Raw genomic sequence first — 23816 nt, forward strand, 5'->3', positions numbered from 1 at the left:
ATACTAACACATATATATGGAATTTAGAAAGATGGTAACGATAACCCTATATGCAAAACAGAAAAAGAGACACAGATATACAGAACAGACTTTTGAACTCTGTGGGAGAAGGTGAGGGTGGGATGTTTCAAAAGAACAGCATTAAACATGTATATTATCTACGGTGAAACAGATCACCAGCCCAGGTGGGATGCATGAGACAAGTGCTCGGGCCTGGTGCACTGGGAAGACCCAGAGGAATCGGGTGGAGAGGGAGGTGGGAGGGGGGATCGGGATGGGGAATACGTGTAAATCTATGGCTGATTCATATCAATGTATGACAAAACCCACTGAAATGTTGTGAAGTAATTAGCCTCCAACTAATAAAAAAATAATAATAATTAAAAAAAAAAAAGAAATTGAACCCGAGTCTCCTGCATTACCAGGTGGACTCTTTACCACTGAGCCATCAGGGAAACCTGGGAGATATATATTTTTTTAAGTGTGAAAGTAACTGAGTGAAAACATAAGGAGTACAATGGGAGCAATATTTTCTGAAAACTGCTTTTGTTTCTTTTTCTTCCAGTCCCCCAATTTTGTTATGATATGGCTCTCCAGGACATCTATATGCCAGGGAGGAGACTGTGATATTCCTGAAATATAACAAGGAGAACTTCTGTTTCTAAAATTGTAAATAGCAATATGAGCCAGGCTACTGTTTTCATAGAGACTTTTCAGAGTTCTTTTATTTCTCTGCATTACCATACCCACAACTGACCTATATTAAAGGGCCAAAACCCCCCAACATCTCAGTCACTAAAAGTTACCCCTGCTCGTATAAGATCTACTATTATGGTCCGAGTGCTCTCTAGGGCTGCTACCTGTCCAGTAATTCCAGTCAGCTTCCATCCTGTGGTTCCACCGTCTCAATACAGGACTTGATCATCTTTTCAGCCAAGCATTTCACTGCCATCCTCCACTGTGCCTGGAATCCCTAAGTTCAGTTTCTCAATTTCAATTTTCCACAGAATACACTACCACAAATTTGTCTTGCTGCATGATGACAGGAATGAGATGTGAGCTTTTGCTATGTCTCAATCAGAACTTCAAAGAAGCCTTACATTTTCATGACTGTTCCCTTTCGTTTTACATGGTGCTTCAGATTCCAAAGTCTTCTGGAAATTCTGTGGGGGCAGAGCTGGAGAGAAGAGAGATGTGCTTTGTATCTCTGACATGTTTCCTTCTGCATCCAGTTTTCAAAATTTATTGTTTGGCCACTTCTGTGCATTTTCAACACTATGGCCTGAGTCAATAACCATCAATTCTCACCTGTTTTGGGACTTCCCTGGTGGCTCAGACAATAAAGAATCCACCTGCGATGCAGGAGACACGGGTTCGATCCCTGGGTCAGGAAGATCCCCTGGAGAAGGGAATGGCAACCCACTCCAGTATTCTTGCCTGGAGAATTCCACAGAGGAACCTGGTGGGCTTCAGTTCATGCAGTTGCAAAGAGTCGGACACGACGGAGCAACTCTCACCTGTTTTAACTATTTCTCTTGTCCCCACGTGGTCCACAGAACAATGGAGGTGGTTACTTAAATATGCAAATTGTATCATGTCAAGTGCTGTTTTAAACTTCCAAAGCCTTCTCATTTCAAGTTGAATAAACTCAAATACTCATCATGAGCTTCAAGGTCCTATATACCTTGCACCCTGACTCTCCCCTTTCTACGCTCCAGACACAAAGGAGCTTCCTTTCTATCTCTGCAAAAACAACAACCCCAAGCTCTATGTTACATCTGTTACACTTGCTGTTTCTTCCAAGTGGAAATCAGCTCTAGATGTCCCTTTTTGTCATTTGGGACTGGGAAAGGTCTCCTGCTCTAGGAGATATTTCCTGACCACTGGAACCAGACTACCCATTCTGCTGTCTCATCCCACCCCCTTTTCATTGCTTCACGGAACATATGCCCACTGAAATTCTTGTTCATTTATGTGTGTATTCATTTACTGGGATGTATCCATGACTTAACCATGTGAAATAGACTCACAATATCGAGAAGACAGTGGAGAGCTGGCACTCTTTGTCCCATGTTGGCTCATCTCTCCTAGGTGATTTCCGCCAAGTCACCCTTAAGATATGGCTGCAACCCAAATCTCCCAACCCAGCCAGTCAGCCAGAACCCAACAATCAACCCCCAACTCATTCATCAATACCACACAATGCAACAAGCTCATAAAAAGAAGTTTTGCTTTAAATGTTTTGATATAATTATTCAGAAAAGTGCATAAAAGCGTTACCACCTCTCTAATGATTGAACAATCCCAGAAATCAAGTCAGATGTTAACTTTTTGGTTGCCTTTAATAACAGTTGCAAACAAATACTGGCAGAGAACATTTTTTCAATAAATTAAAGACTCAGAAATATTATATATTATCTGAGCCTCTACTGACCTAATTGGTCAAAAGAGCTTTGTGTGGCAGGAGCAGGGGGTGGGAGAAAAGGAAGTAGGAAGAAGAAACGGAGAGAAGTCGGAGAGTACTCAAAGCCTAGGATTCTTCAGAAGCTAGGCAGCATCCAGAGCTGGCCCACAGGATGGGATCTGAGGTAGATCAGCTCTGGTGACCTCAGCAGGACCTAGTTCACAGCATCACTAGAGTGTCCAGTGGATGAAGCCTCAGCTGGTGACACAGTTAGCAGTGTCTGACGATTCCAGGTTCTGGGAGAAAGAACAAACATTGGAGAATTGGGTAAACACCATGGACCCAGCACTTCCAGAAGCAACACAGGAGGGACCCTCATGCGGGACTGCATGCGTGCTCAGTCGCTTTGGGCATGTCCAACTCTTTGCAACCCTATGGATCCTAGCCCACCAGGCTCCTCCATGCATGGGATTGCTATGCCCCCCTCCAGGCATCTTCCCTACCTAGGAATCGACCCCATGTCTCCCGGGTCTCCTATGTTGGTAAGTGGGTTCTGTGCCACTAGCCACCTGGGAAGCCCCCAGGCAAGACTGCTGCGGCTGTTGCTTCAGTCGTGTCCGACTCTGTGCGACCCCATAGACGGTAGCCAACCAGGCTCCCCCGTCCCTGGGATTCTCCAGGCAAGAATACTGGAGTGGGTTGCCATCTCCTTCTCCAATGCATGAAAGCGAAAAGTGAAAGTGAAGTCGCTCAGTCGTTTCCAACTCTTAGCGACCCCATGGACTGCAGCCTACCAGGCTCCTCCATCCATGGGATTTTCCAGGCAAGAGTACTGGAGTGTGGTGCCATTGCCTTCTCCCCATGCAAGACCTGCAAATACCCAACCCTCTGAAATGTCAATGTGACCACTCTTGAGGATCCTCCACACCCAAGAGCAGTGGGGTACAAAGGCTGGGTTATGGGATAGGGCCACAGTCATACCTGGAGGCCTTAGCAGGAGGCTAGAGTCCAGAGCTCGTTGGGGCAGGGTTGTCCATCCGTCCCTCTGCAGACAGGCGTTGGGCCTTGAGGTCCTGAGCCTTGGGGTCTAAAGCGAGGCCCCTCTTAGCTCTGATGGGGGCAGTCAGCTCTTGAGTGCCCCTTTCCGGAGGACGACGACGAGAACCACATCTGCCAACTGGGTGGAGACACTGCGCCACCGACTGACCTGGCGAGAGCGGACAGGTCTGGCTGGGCTTTCGTGAGCTCCTGCGGGCGACAGCGTCAAACTGGGAGGCGGAGCAGGAACCCCGGCCAGGCAAGGGGCGCAGGGACACGGCCCGCACAGGGGCTCTGGGGTCGGTGACTCTTGAAGACACGGGCTGACGCGGGCGGGCGGTGCGGCGAGGCGGGTAGTACTTGGGGCCCAGCGTTTGCACCTCCCTCCAGGCGCTCAGCTCCCGGCCGCCCGGCGCCGCGGGCTCGGCGTGGTTCACCACCGCCCGGTCCTGCCCGCGCTTCCACAGCTCATAGCGCTCGGGCTGCAGGATGCGCACGAAGGCGTCCATGGAGAAGGCCACCTGCGCCTCGCCGCAGCTGCACTGCGAGGCCGCTTTGCCGTAATCGACCCAGCGCGGGGTGGCGAAGTTGATGGCCTCGGCGCAGTTGAAGCCGTGGTTGAAGCCCGAGTGGTAGCCGTAGGGGAAGGTGACCATGAACTCGCCCGCCTCCTGCGTGACCCGACCGAACGGGATGCCGTTGTCCCGGAGCACCGTGGGCGAGATGAGCGCCGCCTTGTGCCGCAGGAAGGCCTCGCAGCCCCGCGAGCTGCCCGGGAAGAGCTCGCCGGCCAGGCGTTCCAGGCGCCGGCCGTGCTCGGGCGGCACCGCGTACCAGGTCTTGGGCTCCCCGAAGTGCAGGAAGTTGATGCTGTAAAGGTCCATGTCCTCCGTGTGCCAGGCGAAGGCGGTCTTCCACATGCCGAAGTACAGGTAGGGGGTGTTGACGCCCTCGATGACCACCCCGCACTCCTGCTCCAGCAGGTCCTGGATGGTGCCCAGGTGCCCCAGGTTCCACTGCTTCGTGGTTTCATCAAATAAAGAGCCACTGATGTCCGCGCCGTATATCGGGGACTCGTACAGGCGGGTTTTCCAATATTTTCGCTCCAATTCTTCAAAATCTAAGTGTGATGGAGTCTGGTATTTTTCAGTATTTGCTAAGCTGCGGTACTCTGCCACGGTCATGGCTTTCTTCTTTTTGTGGTATTGAGTAAACACACCTGCCCTCCCAGAGACCACCTGCTGCAGCGGAGCGGCTATTAAGATGTCACTGATATCCTCGTAGGTCTGTCTGGCTTTCCATTCCTTGGGTGGAACTATCTTAGCCAAGCCTGCTCGGTGGGCCCCTTGTGATTCTATGTAAGCGATGTATTTATCAAAATCAGTAAACTCTTCTTTGGTAGGATGAAATATCATTATGCTACAACTTGGGTTCCGAGCAAAACTGGACTTCATAGCTTCCATTAATAAGAAACAAACTGCCAAGTTTTTCTGTATATTCTGGATAGGTGAGGATGCTGGAAAATGTTACTTTTTCAAAAACAGTTTGAGGATCTGTGAGTCAGAAGGAACGACCAGTGGACTTTAATACAGTGAGCTGATGGTACTGCTTAGGCCTGCTGCTTCTCCAGCGGAATCCAGTCTGGGCAGAAGCTTTGCTCAGGACTGATGGTGGCTGAGCCTGCAAGTCTATGATGTTCCTCAGTTGACCTTTGGCTCTGTCCACTTGAGGTATATTGAATTACCCAGTCCTGGACAGATATCTCAAATGTAGTGTCTTCAGGGTGGTATTGAAAACAAAACCTAAAAAATATATATACAGAAAGGTTGAAAACTAATGTTTGGAAATGTTAATAGAGAACTACAAATAAAACTGTATCATGGAATATAATTGCATCCTCAAATAAAGGCTAAAATTTCACAAGACTGACAATACAAGAAATGGTATTGATGTGGAACAATGGAAATTCTTATATTCTAGTAAGGAGAATGGAAATCATTACGCTCACTTTGAAAAACAATTTGGACAGTACTATATGTCCTGAGTTTACCCTTTTGCTATGATTCAACTGTTACCACATGCCTAGCTATGTGTATGCCTATGCACTGAAAGTCAAGTCCAAGAATGTTCAAAACAACATTATTTCTAGTAACTAAACATTGGAAACAACCCAAATGTCAATCAACAGTAGAATGGATAAACACATCGTAGTATATTCATACAGTGTAATACAATACAGCAATGAAGATACAACAAGAATTACATGAAAATATAGGCATAATTCTATAAACATAAAACTAATTATCTAGGCTCAAAAGAATATCTATTTTATGCTTCCATTTATACAAAGATAAAAAGGAGGCAAAGTAATCTATGTTAGAAGTCATAATAGTGGTTACCTTTGTGAAGAAGAGAGGTTATGAGTGGAGTTATGAGGAAGTCTCTAGAGTAATATACATGTTCTGTTTGGAACATAGGTAAACACAATTATCAGAATGGTTGTCATAATTCATCAAGCTATAATGATTTTTACAGATCTCTGTGAACTAAATTTTTAAAAATTTTACTTAAATTAGTTAAATATATTTAAAAAGAGAGCTTAGGGTGAAAAGCATTAAAGGAGTCAGAGATATAACAAAAAGGAAAAGGAAGAGTGATTGAAAATAAATGAACTAAACATTCAATTGAAGAAGCTAAAAAAGAGGAGAGAAAAAGCTAAAAAAAGTATATTTAAAAATTAAAAAAAAGAGAAAGAAGAATGAAAAAATAACAAAGAATAAAGATGAAATTAATGAGAGATAACACATACAAAACAGAAAGCTGATGACCAAAAATATTCTTTGAAGAAATTAATAAGAGCAACAAATTATGGGACTAACTGGGCATGAGAAAAGGAAGAAGGGGACTTCCCTGGTGGTAAAATGGATAAGAATCCACCTGTAAATGCAGGGGACTCGGGTTCAATCCCTGGTCTGGGAAGACTGCACACGCCTCAGAGGACTAAGCCCATGAGCCACAACTAGTGAGCCTGCCTGCTTCAACCACCGAAGCAGGTGCCTGGAGCTGGTGCTCCACGGCAGGAGGAGGAGAAGCCACTGCCAAGAGAAGCCGGCGCACCGCAACTTGAGAAAGCCCCCACACAACAGTGAAGGCCCAGAGCCACCAAAAAGAAAATAAATAAGTTTTTAAAAAGGAAGAAGAAAAAAATAATTTACTAGGAATGAAATAGGGTACAAAGCTAGTAATAGCAGAGAATTTTTTAAATCTCAAAAGAGAATATTAGGAGCAACATGACAGCAAAAGTTTCCAAAGATAAGAGAGAAAAATAATTTTCTAGGGAGGAAACATATACAAAATGGATCCAAGAAAAACAGGAAAGCTTCAATATCCCAGTATAAAGATCTGATTCAAAGTATGTCCCTTGAAAGTCCAGGTCATTTCATATGTGAATCTAGTCATTTTATATGTGGATCTAGAAAATTTTCAAGAAACAGCTCACTCTTATTATTCAAGTTTTTCAGAGTATAGAAAAAGGTGGAAAGCTACTCAGATGAGGCTATTATCATCTCTGATAGCAAAATTAAATAAAGGACAATAGAAAATATAGGTATGGGCTATCTTTGTTTATAAGCATAGATAAAAGCATAAAATGGAATATTATCCAATGAAATGCTGTAGCAATACAGTAAAATAATAATACATCATGACTAAATAGAATACAAGAATGATTCAGCATTAGAAAATCTAACGGTATAATTCAGAATATTAACAAAGGGAATGAAACATATCATCATATTGTAGGTATCCAAAAAAAAAGCATTTGATAAAATGCAACATCCATTCATGATTTAAAAATTCTTACTTGCAAAGCATCAAGGGAAACTTGTTTGCAAGATAAAGAATTTTAATGTAAAAAAATAGCAAGGATCATTCTTAACAGTGAAACAAAAGTAATAATATCATTAAATTTAGAAGAAAAAAAAAGATGTATCAGCAAACTATTTCATTAACTCAATTTCAAGTGCCCTCTCTGTTTCCTAATCCTCTTTGTTCAGTACAGTTCAGTCGCTCAGTCGTGTCCAACTCTTTGTGACCCCATGGACTGCAGCACACCAGGCCTTCCTGTCCATCGCCAACTCCTGGAGTTTACCCAAACTCATCTCCATTGAGTTGGTGATGCCATCCAACCATCTCATCCTCTGTCATCCCCTTCTCCTCCTGCCCTCAATCTCTCCCAGAATCAGGGTCTTTCCAAATGAGTTCTTCACATAAGGTGGCCAGAGTCTTGGACTTTCAGCTTCAACATCAGTCCTTCCAATGAACGCCCAGGACTAATCTCCTTTAGGATGGACTGGTTGGATCTCCTTGCAGTCCAAGGGACTCTCAAGAGTCTCCTCCAACACCAAAGTTCAAAAGCATCAATTCTTCGGTGCTCAGCTTTCTTTATAGTCCAACTCTCACATCTCTACATGACTACTGGAAAAACCATAGCTTTGACTAGATGGACCTTTTTTGGCAAGGTAATGTCTCTGCTTTTTAATATGCCTAATCCTCTTATACTCCCCTAATTTCCACCCTCTAAATATTCTATGTCGCCTTCCCTATCCTCAAACTTCAGGCATACCTACTCCACCCCACTTACTCCACCCCACTCCACCCCATTCCAATCCTTGGAATGTCCAAAAGTCCCTACGTGATCTGGCCCACCATCACCTCCTGACCTTACCCCCTTCTACCCGACTCCTTGCTCTCTCTCTTCCAAACACATTCCTGGCTGTGTCTCAAAACAATGCTAGTATACTCCTGGCTTCTCCCCTGGAGAAGGAAATGGCAACCCACTCCAGTATTGTTGCCTGGGAAATCCCACGGACACAGGCACGGGAGCTTGGCTGTGGAAAGAGTCAGACATAACTTAGCAACTAAAACAACAACATTAAATGTCAAACTGTCTCCTTCTTCCCACTTCTCTTCCAAAATCTCCTTACTTCTCAGTCCCTAAATCCCACTGCTTCCTAAGTGGATGAACTTGACTCCTCATCTTCCTTTACTGCTCCCAACAAAGCACAATCTCTTCTTTGATTTTCTATAGTTCTCTTTCATCATTTATCATTTCTACAACAGCAAGCATCACCTTTATTTGCACTTCATTTTGTCATGCTTTTTATTAAGCACGGTCTGTAAAGTATCTCATTCAAACCTCACAACTAGTCTATAAAACTGGTATTATCATTATCCCCAATTTATGGGGGAAAAAACCAAGATGTAGAAAAATTTATATTTAACTTAATTGTATTCTCAATCTCTACAGTTATTGCTATACTTGTCTTATCTTCCATAGGAAAATATTTTGAGAGCATTGTCTATGTCTTGATCATCATCATATTTTCCAAAGGATCTTGGTACTTTACATAGGGCACACTCCAAAAATTTTTATTTAAAAAATAAGTAAAATCATCGGCACACACTGCAACCTTTCTCTTCTTACCTTTCTCCATATAGAAATGGAATTACCACATTGCAAAGTTTAAACATTTTAAGATCCTTAACTCATATTGCCAAAATTTTCCAGAAAGATATCACTTTACATCCTTACTATTAACTTTGCTCTGAAAAAAATCTTTTAATAATTTGTAAGTGAAAAAGAGGAGCCCAAGTTTTAAATTATACTTCTTGGATTACTACTAAGATTGATCTTTTTTTCTTCAATGAATGTTAGCCCCATTTGGATTTTATCATATGCATTGGTTCATATACTTTGCCCATTTTTCTCTAATATGCTTCTAGTGTTTTGCCTCATCTACTTATGTGAACATTTTACATATTATGGGAATATTTCACATATTTTACATAGTATATGAATATTTTACAAACTGCTCATATGAATATTTTACATATGAAACCTCTTGTTGAATCTAGTTATAGTTTTTTCCCAGTTTGCCATTTCTTAAATTTATATTTAGTTTTAAATGATTTTTGACATTCATTTCAGTCTTATTAAAAAGTTGAGTTTTTCCTATGTAATGCCTTTCATGGCTTTTAAGTTTAGAAAGTTATTTCCCCATCCTGAGGCAGATAAATATTGCCCTATGAGTTTTTCCCTTTTTGTATGTTAGTTCACTTCAGTTAAGTCGCTCAGTCGTGTCCAACTCTTTGCAACCCCATGGACACCAGGCCTCCCTGTCCAACAACAACTCCTGGAACTTGCACAAACTCATGTCCATTGAGTCAGTGATGCCATCCAACCATCTCATCCTCTGACATCCCCTTCTCCTCCCACCTTCAATCTTTCCCAGCATCAGGGTCTTTTCCAGTGAGTCAGTTCTTCACATCAGGTGGCCAAAGTATTGGAGTTTGCACTTCAGTATCAGTCCTTCCCATGAATTTTCAGGACTGATTTCCTTTTAGGATGGACTCGTTGAATCTCCTTGCAGTCCAAGGGACTCTCAAGTCTTCTCCAACACCACAGTTCAAAAGCATCAATTCTTCAGCGCTCGGCTTTCTCTATAGTCCAACTCTCACATCCATACATGACTACTGGAAAAACCATAGCTTTGACTAGATAGAACTTTGTCAGCAAAGTAATGTCTCTGCTTTTTAATATGCTATCTAGGTTGGTCATAACTTTTCTTCCAGAGAGCAAACATCTTTTAATTTCATGGCTGCAGTCACCATCTGCAGTGATTTGGGAGCCCAAAAAAAATAGTCTCTCTCTGTTTCCACTGTTTCCCCATATATTTGCCATGAAGTGATGGGACCAGATAGTTTTCTGAATGTTGAGCTTTGGCCAACTTTTTCACTCTCCTCCTTCACTTTCATTGAGAGGCTCTTTAGTTCTTCAATTTCTGCTATAAGGTGGTGCCATCTGCATATCTGAGGTTATTGATATTTCTCCTGGAAATCTTGATTCCAGCTTGTGCTTCATCCAGCCCAGCATTTCTCATGATGTACTCTGCACATAAGTTAAATAAACAGGGTGACAATATACAGCCTTGACGTACTCCTTTCCCAATTTGGAACCAGTCTGTTGTTCCATGTCCAGTTCTAACTGTTGCTTCTTGACCTGCATACAGATTTCTCAAGAGGCAGGTCAGGTGGTATGGTATTCCCATCTCAAAAAATTTTCCAGAGTTTCTTGTGATCCACACAGTCAAAGGCTTTGGCATAGTCAATAAAGCTTAAGTAGATGTTTTTCTGGGACTCTCTTGCTTTTTTGATGATCCAGCAGATGTTGGCAATTTGATCTTTGGTTCCTCTGCCTTTTCTAAAACCACCTTGAACATCTGGAAATTCACGATTCACGTACTGTTGAAGCCTCGCTTGGAGAATTTTGAGCATTTCTTTACTAGTGTGTGAGATGAGTGCAATTGTGCAGTAGTTTGAGCATTCTTTGGCATTGCTTTTCTTTGGGATTGGAATGAAAACTGACATTTTCCAGTCCTGTGGCCACTATTGAGTTTTCCAAATTTGCTGGCATATTGAGTGCAGCACTTGCACAGCATCATCTTTCAGGATTTCAAATAGCTCACCTGGAATTCCATCACCTCCACTAGCTTTGTTCATAGTGATGCTTTCTAAGGCCCACTTGACTTCAGATTCCAGGATGTCTGGTTCTAGGCTGGTGATCACACCATTGTGATTATCTGAATCATGAAGATCTTTTTTGTATAGTTTTTCTGTATTCTTGCCACCTCTTCTTAATATCTTCTGCTTCTGTTAGGTCCATACCATTTCTGTCCTTTATTGTGCTCATCTGTGCATGAAATGTTCCCTTGGTATCTCTAATTTTCTTGAAGAGATCTCTAGATTTTCCCACTTTATTGTTTTCCTCTATTTCTTTGCATTGATCACTGAGGAAGGCTTTTTTTAATCTCTCCTTGCTATTCTTTGGAACTCTGCATTCAAATGGGTATATCTTTCCTTTTCTCCTTTGCCTTTCACTTCTCTTCTATTCAGTTATTTGTAAGGCCTCCTCACACAACCATTTTCCCTTTTTGCCTTTCTTTTCCTTGGGGATGGTCTTGATCCCTGTCTCCTGTACAATGTCAAGAACCTCCATTCACAGTTCTGCAGGCAATCTACCAGATATCACCCCTTAAATTTATTTCCCACTTCCACTGTATAATCATAAGGGATCTGATTTAGGTTATACTTGAATGATATAGTGGTTTTCCATACTTTCTTCAATTTAAGTCTGAATTTGGCAATAAAGGTCTGTGCCACAGTCAGTTCCTGGTCTTGTTTTTGCTGATTGTATAGAACTTCTCCATCTTCGGCTGCAAAGAATATAATTAGTCTGATTTCGGTATTGACCATCTGGTGATGTCCATGTGTAGAGTCTTCTCTTGTGTTGTTGGAAGAGGGTGTTTGCTATGACCAGTGCATTCTCTTGGCAAAACTCCATTAGCCTTTGCCCTGCTTCATTCTGTATTCCAAGGCCAAATTTGCCTGTTACTCCAGGTATCTCTTGAGTTCCTACTTTTGCATTCCAGTCCCCTATAATGAAAAGGACATCTTTTTTGGGTGTTAGTTCTAGAAGGTCTTATAGGTCTTCATAGAACGATTCAACTTCAGCTTCTTCAGCATTACTAGTTGGGGCATAGACTTGGATTACTGTGATATTGATTGGTTTGCCTTGGAAACCAACAGAGATCATTCTATTGTTTTTGAAATTGCATCTAAGTACTGCATTTCAAACTCTTTCGTTGACTATGAGGGCTACTCCATTTCTGATTTTAACTATGCCTTTAATACTAACGGGTGTTGTTTTTTTCTTTCTAAATTTTATCATTTTGTGAGTATGACATAAAGAGTAAGGGAGTTGCAAATATGATTCCTTGTCTTAGTTCGCTGTATTTTCCTTTTTTCCTCTTAGTTTACAGGAGCTTTCACTTGTTCCAGTGTTCTAAGATCTTTTCCATCTCAAAATTCAGGTTCATTAGTTTTAGGAAAACTTTTTAGTAACCTCTTTGAAAATTTTCTGTAGTTATTCCCTCCGTACATTAACACCTATATTTGGATACCAGACCTCATGGATTCAACCTCTAATTTTTATGTATTTTCTTCTTTCAATTTTCTCTTTATCACTGTCTTCTGAAATTTTTTCTCATCTTTATCTTCCAAACCTACTTCTACTGTCTTTTTCATATCTTTTATCAAATTTTTAATTTTCAACAGCTCATTTCTGTTCCCTTAGCTCTTTTCTGTGTATATAGCTTCCTTACCCGCACTGTCCCCAAGGTCCTGTTTTTGTTTCATGGGTACACTTATTTAATCTCTCAGTTCAGTTCAGTCGCTCGGTCTTGTCCAACTCTTTGTGACCCCAAGGACCGCAGCATGCCAGGCTTCCCTGTACTTCATCACCTCCTGGAGTTTGCCCAAACTCATGCTCATTGTGTCAGTGATGCCATCCAACCATTTCATCCTCTGTCATCCCCTTCTCCTCCTGCCCTCAATCTTTCCCAGCATCAGGGTCATTTCAAATGAATCAGTTCTTTGCATCAGTTGGCCAAAATATTGGAGTTTCAGTTTCAGCATTAGTCTTTCCAATGAATATTCAGGATTGATTTTCTTTAGGATTGACTGGTTTGATCTCCTTGCTGTTCAAGGGACTCTCAAGATTATTCTCCAATACCACAGTTCAAAAGTATCAATTGTTCGGCACTCAGCTTTCCTTATGGTCCAGCTCTCATATCCATACAAGACTACTGGAAAAACCATAGCTTTGACTAGACAGACCTTTGTTGGCAAAGCAGTGTCTCTACTTTTTAATATGCTGTCTAGGTTTATCATAGCTTTTCTTCCAAGGAAGAAGCATCTTTTAATTTCATGACTGCATCCACCATCTGCTGTGATTGTTGAGCCCAAGAAAATTAAGTCTGTCACTGTTTCCATTTTTACCCCAACTATTTGCCATGAAGGGACGGGACCAGATGCAATGATCTTTGTTTTTTGAATGTTGAGTTTAAGCCAGCTTTTTCACTCTACTCTTTCACTTTCATCAACAGGATCTTTAGTTCCTCCTCACTTTCTGCCATAAGGGTGGTATCATCTGCATATCTGAGGTTATTGATATTTCTCCTGGTAATCTTGATTCTGGCTTGTGCTTCATCCAGCCCGGCATTTCACATGATGTACTCTGCATATAAGCTTAATAAGCAGGGTGACAATATACAGCCTTGATGTACTGCTTTCCCAATTTTGAACCAGTCTGTTGTTCCATTCTGTTGCTTCTTGGCCTGCATACAGGTTTCTCAGGAGGCAGGTAAGGTGGTTTGATATGCCCATCTCTTGAATTTTCCACAGTTTGTTGTGATCCATACCATCAAAGGCTTTAGCGTAGTCAGTGAAGCAGAAGTAGATGTTTTTCTAGAATTCTCTTGTTTTTTCTATGATCCAATGGATGTTGGCAATTTGATCTCTGCTTCCTCTCCTTTTCTAAATCCAGCTTGAACATCTGGAAGTTTTCAGTTCATGTACTGTTGAAGCCTGGCTTGGAGAATTTTGAGCATTACTTCATCTCTCAGAAACTACTGAAATGTCATTGACTTTTGGAGGTACTTTCCCCTCCTACATAGTCTGGTTCTTTGAAACTTCTTTTTCTGTTTGTTTGTTTTGGCTTCTTTCAGGTTCAAGGCTTTCCTCAAATGTCTGGTGATCCTTAGTAATAAGCTCAAATATAAGGATAAGGCGCAAGGAACTTATTAGAAGCTGTGGATGGTTTTGGTGACTTATACTTCCCCGTATGGTTATCTGGCTGGGCTGTTTCCTGACTGAAGCTCTGATGCTGGTATCTCTACAACTGGTGATATTCAACAGTAAAGAATCTTCTAATCTTCCCCCTGAAGGGACAGGCCTGGTTTCCCCACCAAAAAGAAAATGGGTCTTGAATTTTCTAATATCCAACTGCGTAGGTCCAGTAAATCAACCGGTTTCCCCTTAGACAGCCATTCTCCCAGTGGTTCCCCAAAATTCCCAGTCCAGAGAACATCCTTTTCAGCCACTCTAGTCAGTGAAGCTTAGTTTTCTGTCAGGGTGAGTAGCAGTTTACTCTGCTGCCCGGAGGGGGAGGGGCGGAATCTTAACTGCTTCTAAGACAGACTTCCAACAAATCCTCCTTAGCCCCATTTTAACTGTCACACCGAGAGGTACCATGAATTCCTGGTGCCTTTGGGGTTCTTAGAGACAACTGAGTCGCTTCTTGAATTTCACTGCCAATTTAGGATTCAACTTTCCAGGGTTTGACAAATCAGTTTCTACTTGTCCTACTGTTTTCAAATTTTGCTTCTATATTATCTCCTTTACCATTTTCTTTGTATATTACATATATATATATATATACACACACACATATATAATTGTAGTTTTTTATTTTTGGCTGTGCCAGGTCTTCCGTGCTGCGTGGGCTCGTTCGTTGCAGAAAGCAGGGGTTACTTTCTAGTTGTGGTGCACAGACTTCTTATTGCAGTGGCTTCTCTTGTTGTGGGTTCTAGGGTAAGCAGGTATCAGTAATTGTGGCGTAAGGGCTTATAGTTGCTCCGAGGCCATACGGGATCTTCCCAGACCAGGGATAAACCCATGTCTCCTGCATTGGCAGGCGGGTTCCTTACCACCAGGGAAGCCCTGTTTATTACTTCTCAAAACAAAGATCCTGTTATTGTCACTCCAGTGGAGTTTTGCAGCAAACAAAGTAAATGTTTTTAAAGCACCATCTTTATCTCATTTTCCCAACTGTCTCTCCCAATAGTTCCTAAAACTAACTCTCAGCTTCAAATACATGCACTTCGGCTCTCCCCTTTCTTCTCTCAATGCAATGGTTTGTTGCTCAGTCGTGTCCGACTCTGTGCTAACCCATGGACTGTGGCCCATCAGACTCCTCTGTCCGTGGGATTCTCCAGGCAAGAATACTGGAGTGGGTTGCCATTCCTTCCTCCAGGGCATCTTCCCAACCCAGGGATCGAACACAAGTCTCCCACATTTAAGTGGACTCTGTCTGAGCCACCAGGGAAGCCCCACTTTCTTCTCTGTTATTTAAATTATGATCCCTGCCTTCCAGACAAGTCTCCTGCTTGAAGGATCCTTCTGCATGCGTGCTCATCGCTTCAGCCGTGTCCACCTCTGTGCGACCCTATGAACTGTAGCCTGCCAGGCTCCTCTGTCCATGGGATTCTCCAAGCAAGAATACTGGAGTGGGTTGCCATGTCCTTCTCCAGGTGATCTTCCTGACCCAGGGATCAACCCTGTGTCTTTTGTCTCCTGCATTGGCGGGTGGGTTCTTTAACCACTAGTGTCACCTGGGATGCTCCAAACCTGCAAACCCTAGGTGCTTGTAAAGACTGTCCTCTACACTCCATGAGCACTGTTTGCCTGCACCATTTATTTGGTGCTTAAAACAAACTGTTGATGTGGGAACTCTCCAGACTGTTTTACTTGAAGCTAGCTTGCACCTTCAGTGGGCACTTAAGTAATAAATCCCTTCTATGAGATGTGCTTGCTTCTTTTTCTGAGATACCTGCATGTTTCTGCTCCACAAGCTTCAACATTCTCTTCTTGAGAAGTTGTGTAGAAAAGAGAAGATGAAAAGGTACCTTTTCCCGGACCCTTTTAATCTCAAATGCCAATATTTGATGTGGACTCCCTAGTAAGGAACATCCAGGAGTGTGGACATAAAGGACAATGACACATGATGGAAAGTGTCAGGCATGAACAGCATGGCAAAAATACTGATCAAAAAAAAAAAAAAACCTGATACAGTCAAACAGCAGAAATTAAATCATGACAAAGGCAATGACTTGGTCTTGAAATCAGCAACTTAAATGTCTTGTAATGATTTCATTGTGACATGTAATAAATTGAGCCTGGGAATATTAACCTCAGAGACTTCTCTCTTTACTTTGCTCTTACATGGATGCTGTGGCAATCACAGCGGTATCTGGCAGTCAGGCAGAAGTCTTGAACGTGTATCTCCATGACACAGCCACTCAAATTTTAATTCTGACACAGGCTTCTTTGATTTGTCAATAAATTTTTAATATATTTCTTGAGTAGTATTTAATCCTAATTCTTGCAATTCTCCCAGAGATCCCATAAAACCACTGAAAAACAAACTAAACTCAAAACAGAACCAACCTCCTTTGCCTAAGGGTAAATTCTCCAGGCAATAAAGAATCCTGACAAATATACTTTCTATCCCTCATTCCCACTCCTCAAAGGCTTATTACTCTTACATATTTTAGCTGTTTCTGGTATTTTGTATTTCCTGTATTTCTAGACTTTGCAGTTTTAGATATTGTGGACATAAACTATAAAAGACATGGATCTAGTTCTCTTTTGCTCCATCCCAGCACACATAGGCTTTCCCTACCCCAACCTCTCATATATAATTGGTTATAACTATTAACCAATATTTTGGTTAAATCAAGTCTGAAGTTTTACCACACAATCTTAGATACAGCTGAATCATGTAGTGTACCATGATTGCACTGCGTTTCATGTACAAAATGTTATCCTATAGTTAATTAATGCCTTATTTCAATTGCCTAGTTTTATACATATTAATTCATCCCCAAATTCATTCCCAGTAGTGTGAATCTTTTCTAAATACATAAAACACTTCAGGTACCAAATCTAATTTCTCTTTTCAGAAATATTCTTCCTGGAGCCCTCCATATGCTTACTTGAATCTGGACTGGTTAGTCTTTAGGCTGTTGCACAGACTGTATCCTGGGGTTTCTATTCACTGAAATTCTGGGTGTTCTTTTTATTATGTGAGATCCTCTAACTTACCCCCACCCCCATCCAAATCTGTCTTCTTTCCTGGTTTATTTTCTTGGATTGGTGGAGTATCCATCAGGAACATCCTTGGAAGCATCATTAGACATTATGAAGTAGCTCACAGAATCTCCAGGAGGACCAGAGAATAGGGTTTGGCAACTGTGCACCCAGGAACACCCAAATTATCCAACCATCTATGTATTCTATACCTTCTCTGGTCAAAGACCCTGAGCAAGGGACATCACTAGCTAAAACCTATGCCACTGCTGCATCTGAAAGCTCAGTCTCTCACCATCCTCCTCCAGGGTCACATCTTGTGCAAAACTGACTTTCACACATTTCTTCAAATTGAGGGCTTCCACAGAAATGTCTGATTGGAAGAGCTAGGGTCGTGTGCTTATGTCTTTGCTACAACAGATACTGGATAAGTGACTTACCACTTGGCAAGGCAGGGGTTATAATGTGTGAATTTCCTCAGATATAAAAACAGAATTCTAAAGTTACTGGCCACAAATGTAACAGCTGTCTACCAGAATCTGCATGTCTGAAAATGTCTGTGCTCTACCTTTTTCTTTCAAGATTCTGGAGACAATGTTCCATTGAATCACAGCTTCTAAAAATCCAAAACAAATCTGCTTTCTGATGCTTTTTGTGTAACCTATCTTTCTTGAACACTTTGATGATTATTTCTTTGCTCCTTATTTTCTGAGATTTCATCAAAATATGGTTGCCTTTTTTTTGCCAGTTATTGTGTTAGATCTTCTGATGTAAATTTTTCATTGCTGAGAATTTTCTTATTCCATCTTTCTTTCTTTCCACTATATTTTCAGTTTTCTCTCTCTGGAAATATAATTTGTTGGATCTGAGACCTCCTGGGCTGATCCTCTAATTTTCTTATTTCTCTCTTATTTTCCATCTTTGTTCTTTTATTTTCCAAGCCTTCTAGCAATTATTTTTAATTTTCAGAAATTCTTTTGGTTCTCTGAATTCCTTTTATATTTCCAATATTTTTCATGGCTGCAGATTTCTCTCTTGTCTCTTTTGAAATACTAATAGGGTTTTTTTTTTTTAAGTTTCATTTATTCTCTACATTATGTCAGCTTCCCTCTGAATTCACCCTTGCAGGATGTTTTGGTTTCTATTTTTTTTATGTTAAATGCTCTCCTCATACATCTAATTACCCTTGGCTTATATTTAAATAAGAGTTAGGCACTAGAGAGTTGGGTTTGCTATGTATGACTGGTAAGATTTGCTGAGAATGTTCTAAGTAATTTCCTCAGGGAATGGGGACAAGTGACAGTGTCTGAAGGTGAGAGTATAATCAAAAGACTGTAAATTAAAGCATCTATCTCATTTGAAATTGGGGCCTAGGAACTTATGGTGTCTTAATTTTTTGTTTCTGAGAAACAGTAAAAATAGAGAAAATAGAATATATAGTAAAATCCTACATTCCAACCAGCCAGAATTGACATCTTAATATTTTATCATATTTGCTTCAAGTGGTTTTTTTAAACAGCTTTATTGAGATGTAATTTACATAACAAATATTTCACCCATTTTAAGTGTACAATTGATTTTTTTTTGGTGTATTTACAGAGCTGTGCAGCCATCATCACAATGTACTTTTAGAACCTTTCCACCATTCCACGTATAAACCTCATGCCCATTTGCAGTCACAGCCTATTTCCTCTCAGCTCCAGGAAACCACTAATTGACTTTCTGTCTTTGTAGATTAACCTATCCTGGACATTTCATATAAATGGAATGTGTGATATTTTGTGTCTGGCTTGTTTCACTCAGCATGTTTTTGAGGTTCATTCATATTATAGGCATATTTCTTCTCTTTATGGTTGAATAATATTCCATTGTTATGAATATACCATATTTTATTTATCCATCCATCAGTTGATAACATTTGGGTTGTACTCTTTTGGCTCTTATGAATAATGCAGTTATGAACATTCATATTAAGTAGACAGGTTTTTATTTTTTCTTTGTATAGATACCTACAAGTGGAATTGCTGGGTCATATAGTAACAAAGCAAGTGGAGGTAATGGAATTCCAGATGAGCTCTTTCAAATCCTAAAACATGATGCTGTGAAAAGTGCTGCACTCAATATGTCAGCAAATTTGGAAAACTCAGCAGTGGCTACAGGACTGGAAAAGGTCACTTCTCATTCCAACCCCAAAGTATGTTCAAACTACCATAAAATTGCACTCATTTCACATGCTAGCAAAGTAATGCTCAAAATTCTCCAAGCTATGCTTCAACAGTACATGAACTGAGAACTTCCAGTTCAGGCTGGATTTGGATGTTCAAGCTGGATTTAGAAAAGGCAGAGGATCCACAGATCAAATTGCCAACATCCACTGGATCATAGAAAAAGCAAGAGAATTCCAGAGAAACATGTACTTTTGCTTCATTGATTACACTAAAGCCTTTGATGGTGTGAATCACAACAAACTGTGGAAAATTCTTCGAGATGGGACTACCAGATCACTTTACCTGCCTCCTGAGAAACCTGTATGCAGGTCAAGAAGCAGCAGTTAGAACCGGACATGGAACAACGGACTGGTTACAAATTGGGAAAACAGTACATCAAGGCTGTATATTGTCACCCAGTTTATTTAACTTATACGCAGAGTCCTTCACACAAAATGCCGGGCTGGATGAAGCACAAGCTGGAATCAAGATTGCCAGGAGAAGTAGCAATAATCTTAGATATGCAGACGACACCACCCTCATGGCAGAAAGTGAAGAGGAACTAAAGAGCCTCTTGATGAAAGTGAAAGAGGAGAGTAAAAAAGCTGGCTTAAAACTCAACATTCAAAAAATGAAGATCATGGCATCTGGTCCCATCACTTCATGGCAAACAGATGGGGAAACAATAGAACAGTGACAGACTTAATTTTCTTGGGCTCCAAAATCACAGCAGATGATGAATATGGCCATGAAATTAAAAGACATTTGCCACTTGGAAGGAAAGCTATGACAAAACACAGACAGTATATTAAAACACAGACACATTACTTTGCCAGCAAAGGTCTGTCTAGTCAAAGCTATGGTTTTTCCAGTGGTCATATATGGATGAGAGTTGCACCATAAAACTGAGTGCCGAAGAATTGATGCTTTTGAACTGTGGTGTTGCAGAAGACTCTTGAGAGTCCCTTGGACAGCAAGGAGATCAAACCAGTCAATCCTAAAGGACATCAATCCTGAATATTCATTGGAAGGACTGATGCTGAAGCTTCAATACTTTGGCCACCTGATGCAAAGAGACAACTCATTGGAAAAGACTCTGATGCTGGGAAAGATTGAAGGCAGGAGAAGGGGACGACAGGAGATGAGACGGTTGGATGGCATCACCAACTCAACAGACATGAGTTTGAGCAAGCTCTGGGAGATGAAGGACAGGGAAGCCTGGTGTGCTGCAGTCCATGGGGTCACAAAGAGTGAGACACAACTAAGCAACTGAACGATGATACTAACCCTATGTTTAACATTTTGAGAAACTGCTATACTATTTTTCCAAAGTGCCTGCAACATTTTCAGTTTCTATCAACCATATATGACGGTTCCAATTCTTCAATTGGAACCTCACCAATATCTGTAATTGTCTTTTTTGTTTATAGCACTTTAGTAAGATGTTGTATCTCACTTTGATTTGCATTTCCTTAACAACGTATGATGTTGAGCATTTGTCACTATGCTTATTGGCCATTCATATATCTTTTTTGAAGAAATTTCTATTCAAATCCTTTGCTCATATTTGCATGTGTTATAATTAATTGAGTTGCAAGAGATCTTTATATGTCCTGATTATAAGTTCTTTTTTGAATATATGATTTGCAAATATTTTCTCCCAGTCTGTGATTATCTTTTCACCTTCTTAACTATCTTTTGAAGTGCACGAGTTTTGAATTTTGATGAATCCATCAGTTTTCTTTATCGCTTATGCCTTTGGTGTTATTGCCTAGCTCAAGATCATGGAGATACATTTCTATGTTTTAAGAGTTTTATAGTTTTAGCTTACATTTAGGTCTATGATTAACTTTGACTTAGTTTTTGTGTATGGTGTGAGGTGAAAAAAGTGAAAGTGAACTTGCTTAGTCGTGTCTGACTCTTTGCGACCCGATGGACTGCAGCCTACCAGGCTCCTCTGTCCATGGGATTTTCCAGGCAAGAGTACTGGAGAAGATTGCCATTTCCTTCTCCAAATATGGTGTGAAGGAGGAATCCAGATTCAGACTTTTGTTTAAGGATATCCATTATTCCAGCAACAATGCATTGAAAAGATTATTCTTTCACTGTTGAAATGTCTTGAAAGTTTTGTTGATCCTATTCAAGTTTACAGTTAGTCATCAAACTACATATAGCTGTCCCTATACCAATGGCTTGATAATTGAAACTTTGCAGTGAAGTTTTGAAATGTGGAAGTATGAGTTCTCCAAACTTTTTATTATTTTTCAAGACTGTTTTGGCTATTTTGGGTCTTTAGTACTTATATACCTTTTTCAGGATAAACTTTTTTTCCTGGGGGAAAAAAGCCAGCAGGAATTTCAATAGGGAATGCACTGGACCCATAGAACAATTGGGGGAGTATTGACATCTTAACAATACCATTTTCTGATCAATGAATATGGAATGTTTTTCCATTTATTTAGATCTTCTTTAACAATGTTTTGTAGTTTCCAGTGTAGAAGTCTTATATCTTTTTTGTTGAATTTGTTCTTAAACATTTTATTCTTTTTGATGATATTGTTAATGGAATGTTTTAATTTTCAGATCTTGCTGGTGTATAGAAATCAACTGATTTATGTGTATTTATCTTGTGTATCCTGCAATCTTGTTGAACTTATTTGTTGTAGTAGTTTAGTCATTCCCTAAGATTTTCTCTATATAAAATCAAGCTGTCAATAAAGATAGTTTTATTTCTTTCAAGTTGGATAACTTTTATTTTTTTCTTACCTAACTGCCTTGACTAGAATCTCCAGTGTAATGCTGAACAGACATCCTAAAGGGTCTTCTTCCTGGTTCAAGTATTTTTAAATAGAATAAATATTTCAGATGAAGTGGAAATCCCTTTCAGATTTAAATCCCAAATCCTAATCTCCTTCTCCTCCCCAACCCCAAAACAACAGCTATCGTGAATTTGGTTCATTTTCTATCTGTGGATGTCTTTTGTGTGTGTGTCCAGGTGGTTCAGTGGTAAAGAATCCACCTTCCAACACAGGAGATGCAGTAATGATCCCTGGGTCAGGAAGATTCCCTGAAGTAGGAAATGGCTCCCCACTGCAGTATTCCTGCTGAGATAATCCCATTAACAAAGGAGACTGTCCATGGACTCGCAGGCTACAGTCTGTGGGATCACAAAGAGTTGGCCATGACTGAGCAACTGAGCACACATGCACATGTGTCTGCTGTGTGTCCACATATACAGTATTGTTTCGTGTGTTTGCTATTTTTATTTTGTATAAGTGATTTTATACCAAATATACTAATTTTTATAATTTTTAAATTCAACATTAACAGCTTCAAGATGCATTTATCTATGTACATATATAGCGGGTCATAAAAAATTTTTAATGCATTTCTCTTTTGATGAATATTATTACTGTTTTTTATTGTAAACAATGCTGCATTAAAAATCTTACATGTGTCTTAGTAATTACATGTGAGAATTTATTTAGCTTAGATATTTTGGTTTTGTTTTTTAATGATATAGAAACTATACTTTGTAGTTTATTAGGCAATGTCAAGTTGCTTACCTGTGGATTTTCCTAATTAACACAGTCACTAGCAGAGTAGGAGAGTTTATTTCTCTGTATCCCCAGATATATTTGATAATGTCAAATTTTTAGTTGTTGGTGATTGGATTGGCAAAGTAATTTATCACTTTTATACTTTTGTTAATATTAATGTTGTGTGACTCATGCTTTTTCATTGATTTATTGACTTTTTGTGGGTTTTGACAATTACATTATGTCCTTTGCCCATTTTTTCAGTGTTTTCCTTTATTGATTTGTCAAAGTTCTTTAAATGTTTAAATGTTTGAGATACTAATTCTACGTCTATTGTATGATTTGAAATATCTTATCCTAGGCACCACCTCCATTTCAATCTGTTTATGGTGTATTTTTCAGGTGTTTTCAAAATTTAAATGTAGCCTAATTTATCACTATTTTCCTTTATGGTTTGTTTCCTTATCTCTTGTTAAAGTATCCACTTATTTTGGCGTAGCAAAGATTTTGTTTTAGTTTCTCTTTTTCATATTTATTTGTTTCAACCATTTAGAACATTTTTGTTAGAGGTAGGGATATATACTGTCTCCCAAACTGCAGAATATTTTTGAGTACTATGGAAATTTTGCAAAATTGACTATAAAACTCTGGCCATAAAACAAGTTTTAACAAATGTCAAAGTAGGCAGAATGTGTCCTCTGACCACAAAACAATAAAGTTAAAAATTAATATTAAAATGATAGTGAAAGCTCTATATTTTGTAAAATTAAAAATACATTTCTAAATAAAACTTGTAATCATAAAGAAGTAAAAATAAAATTAGAAAATACTTTAAAGTAAATGAAATCCTAAAGAAATGAA

The 23816-nt window shown here is 40.1% G+C and overlaps 1 protein-coding gene across 1 annotated transcript in view; it reads right to left on the bottom strand.

Annotated features, from left to right (window-relative positions):
• Window positions 1-2344: 2344 nt before the first annotated feature.
• The window catches only part of LOC122450047 (lysine-specific demethylase 4D-like), a 28410-nt gene continuing 6938 nt past the window's right edge, over window positions 2345-23816 (bottom strand). Inside the window, exons 3-4 of the mRNA XM_043482181.1 lie at window positions 3386-5244; window positions 2345-2700 (exon numbers count right to left, since the gene is read on the bottom strand). Coding sequence (XP_043338116.1) covers window positions 3406-4905 — 1500 coding nt within the window. The 5' untranslated portion in view covers window positions 4906-5244 and the 3' untranslated portion in view covers window positions 2345-2700; window positions 3386-3405. The remainder of the gene's footprint in view (window positions 2701-3385; window positions 5245-23816) is intronic.

The sequence above is a fragment of the Cervus canadensis genome, chromosome 11 (genome assembly GCF_019320065.1).
Source record: "Cervus canadensis isolate Bull #8, Minnesota chromosome 11, ASM1932006v1, whole genome shotgun sequence".
Taxonomy (NCBI): Eukaryota; Metazoa; Chordata; class Mammalia; order Artiodactyla; family Cervidae; genus Cervus; species Cervus canadensis.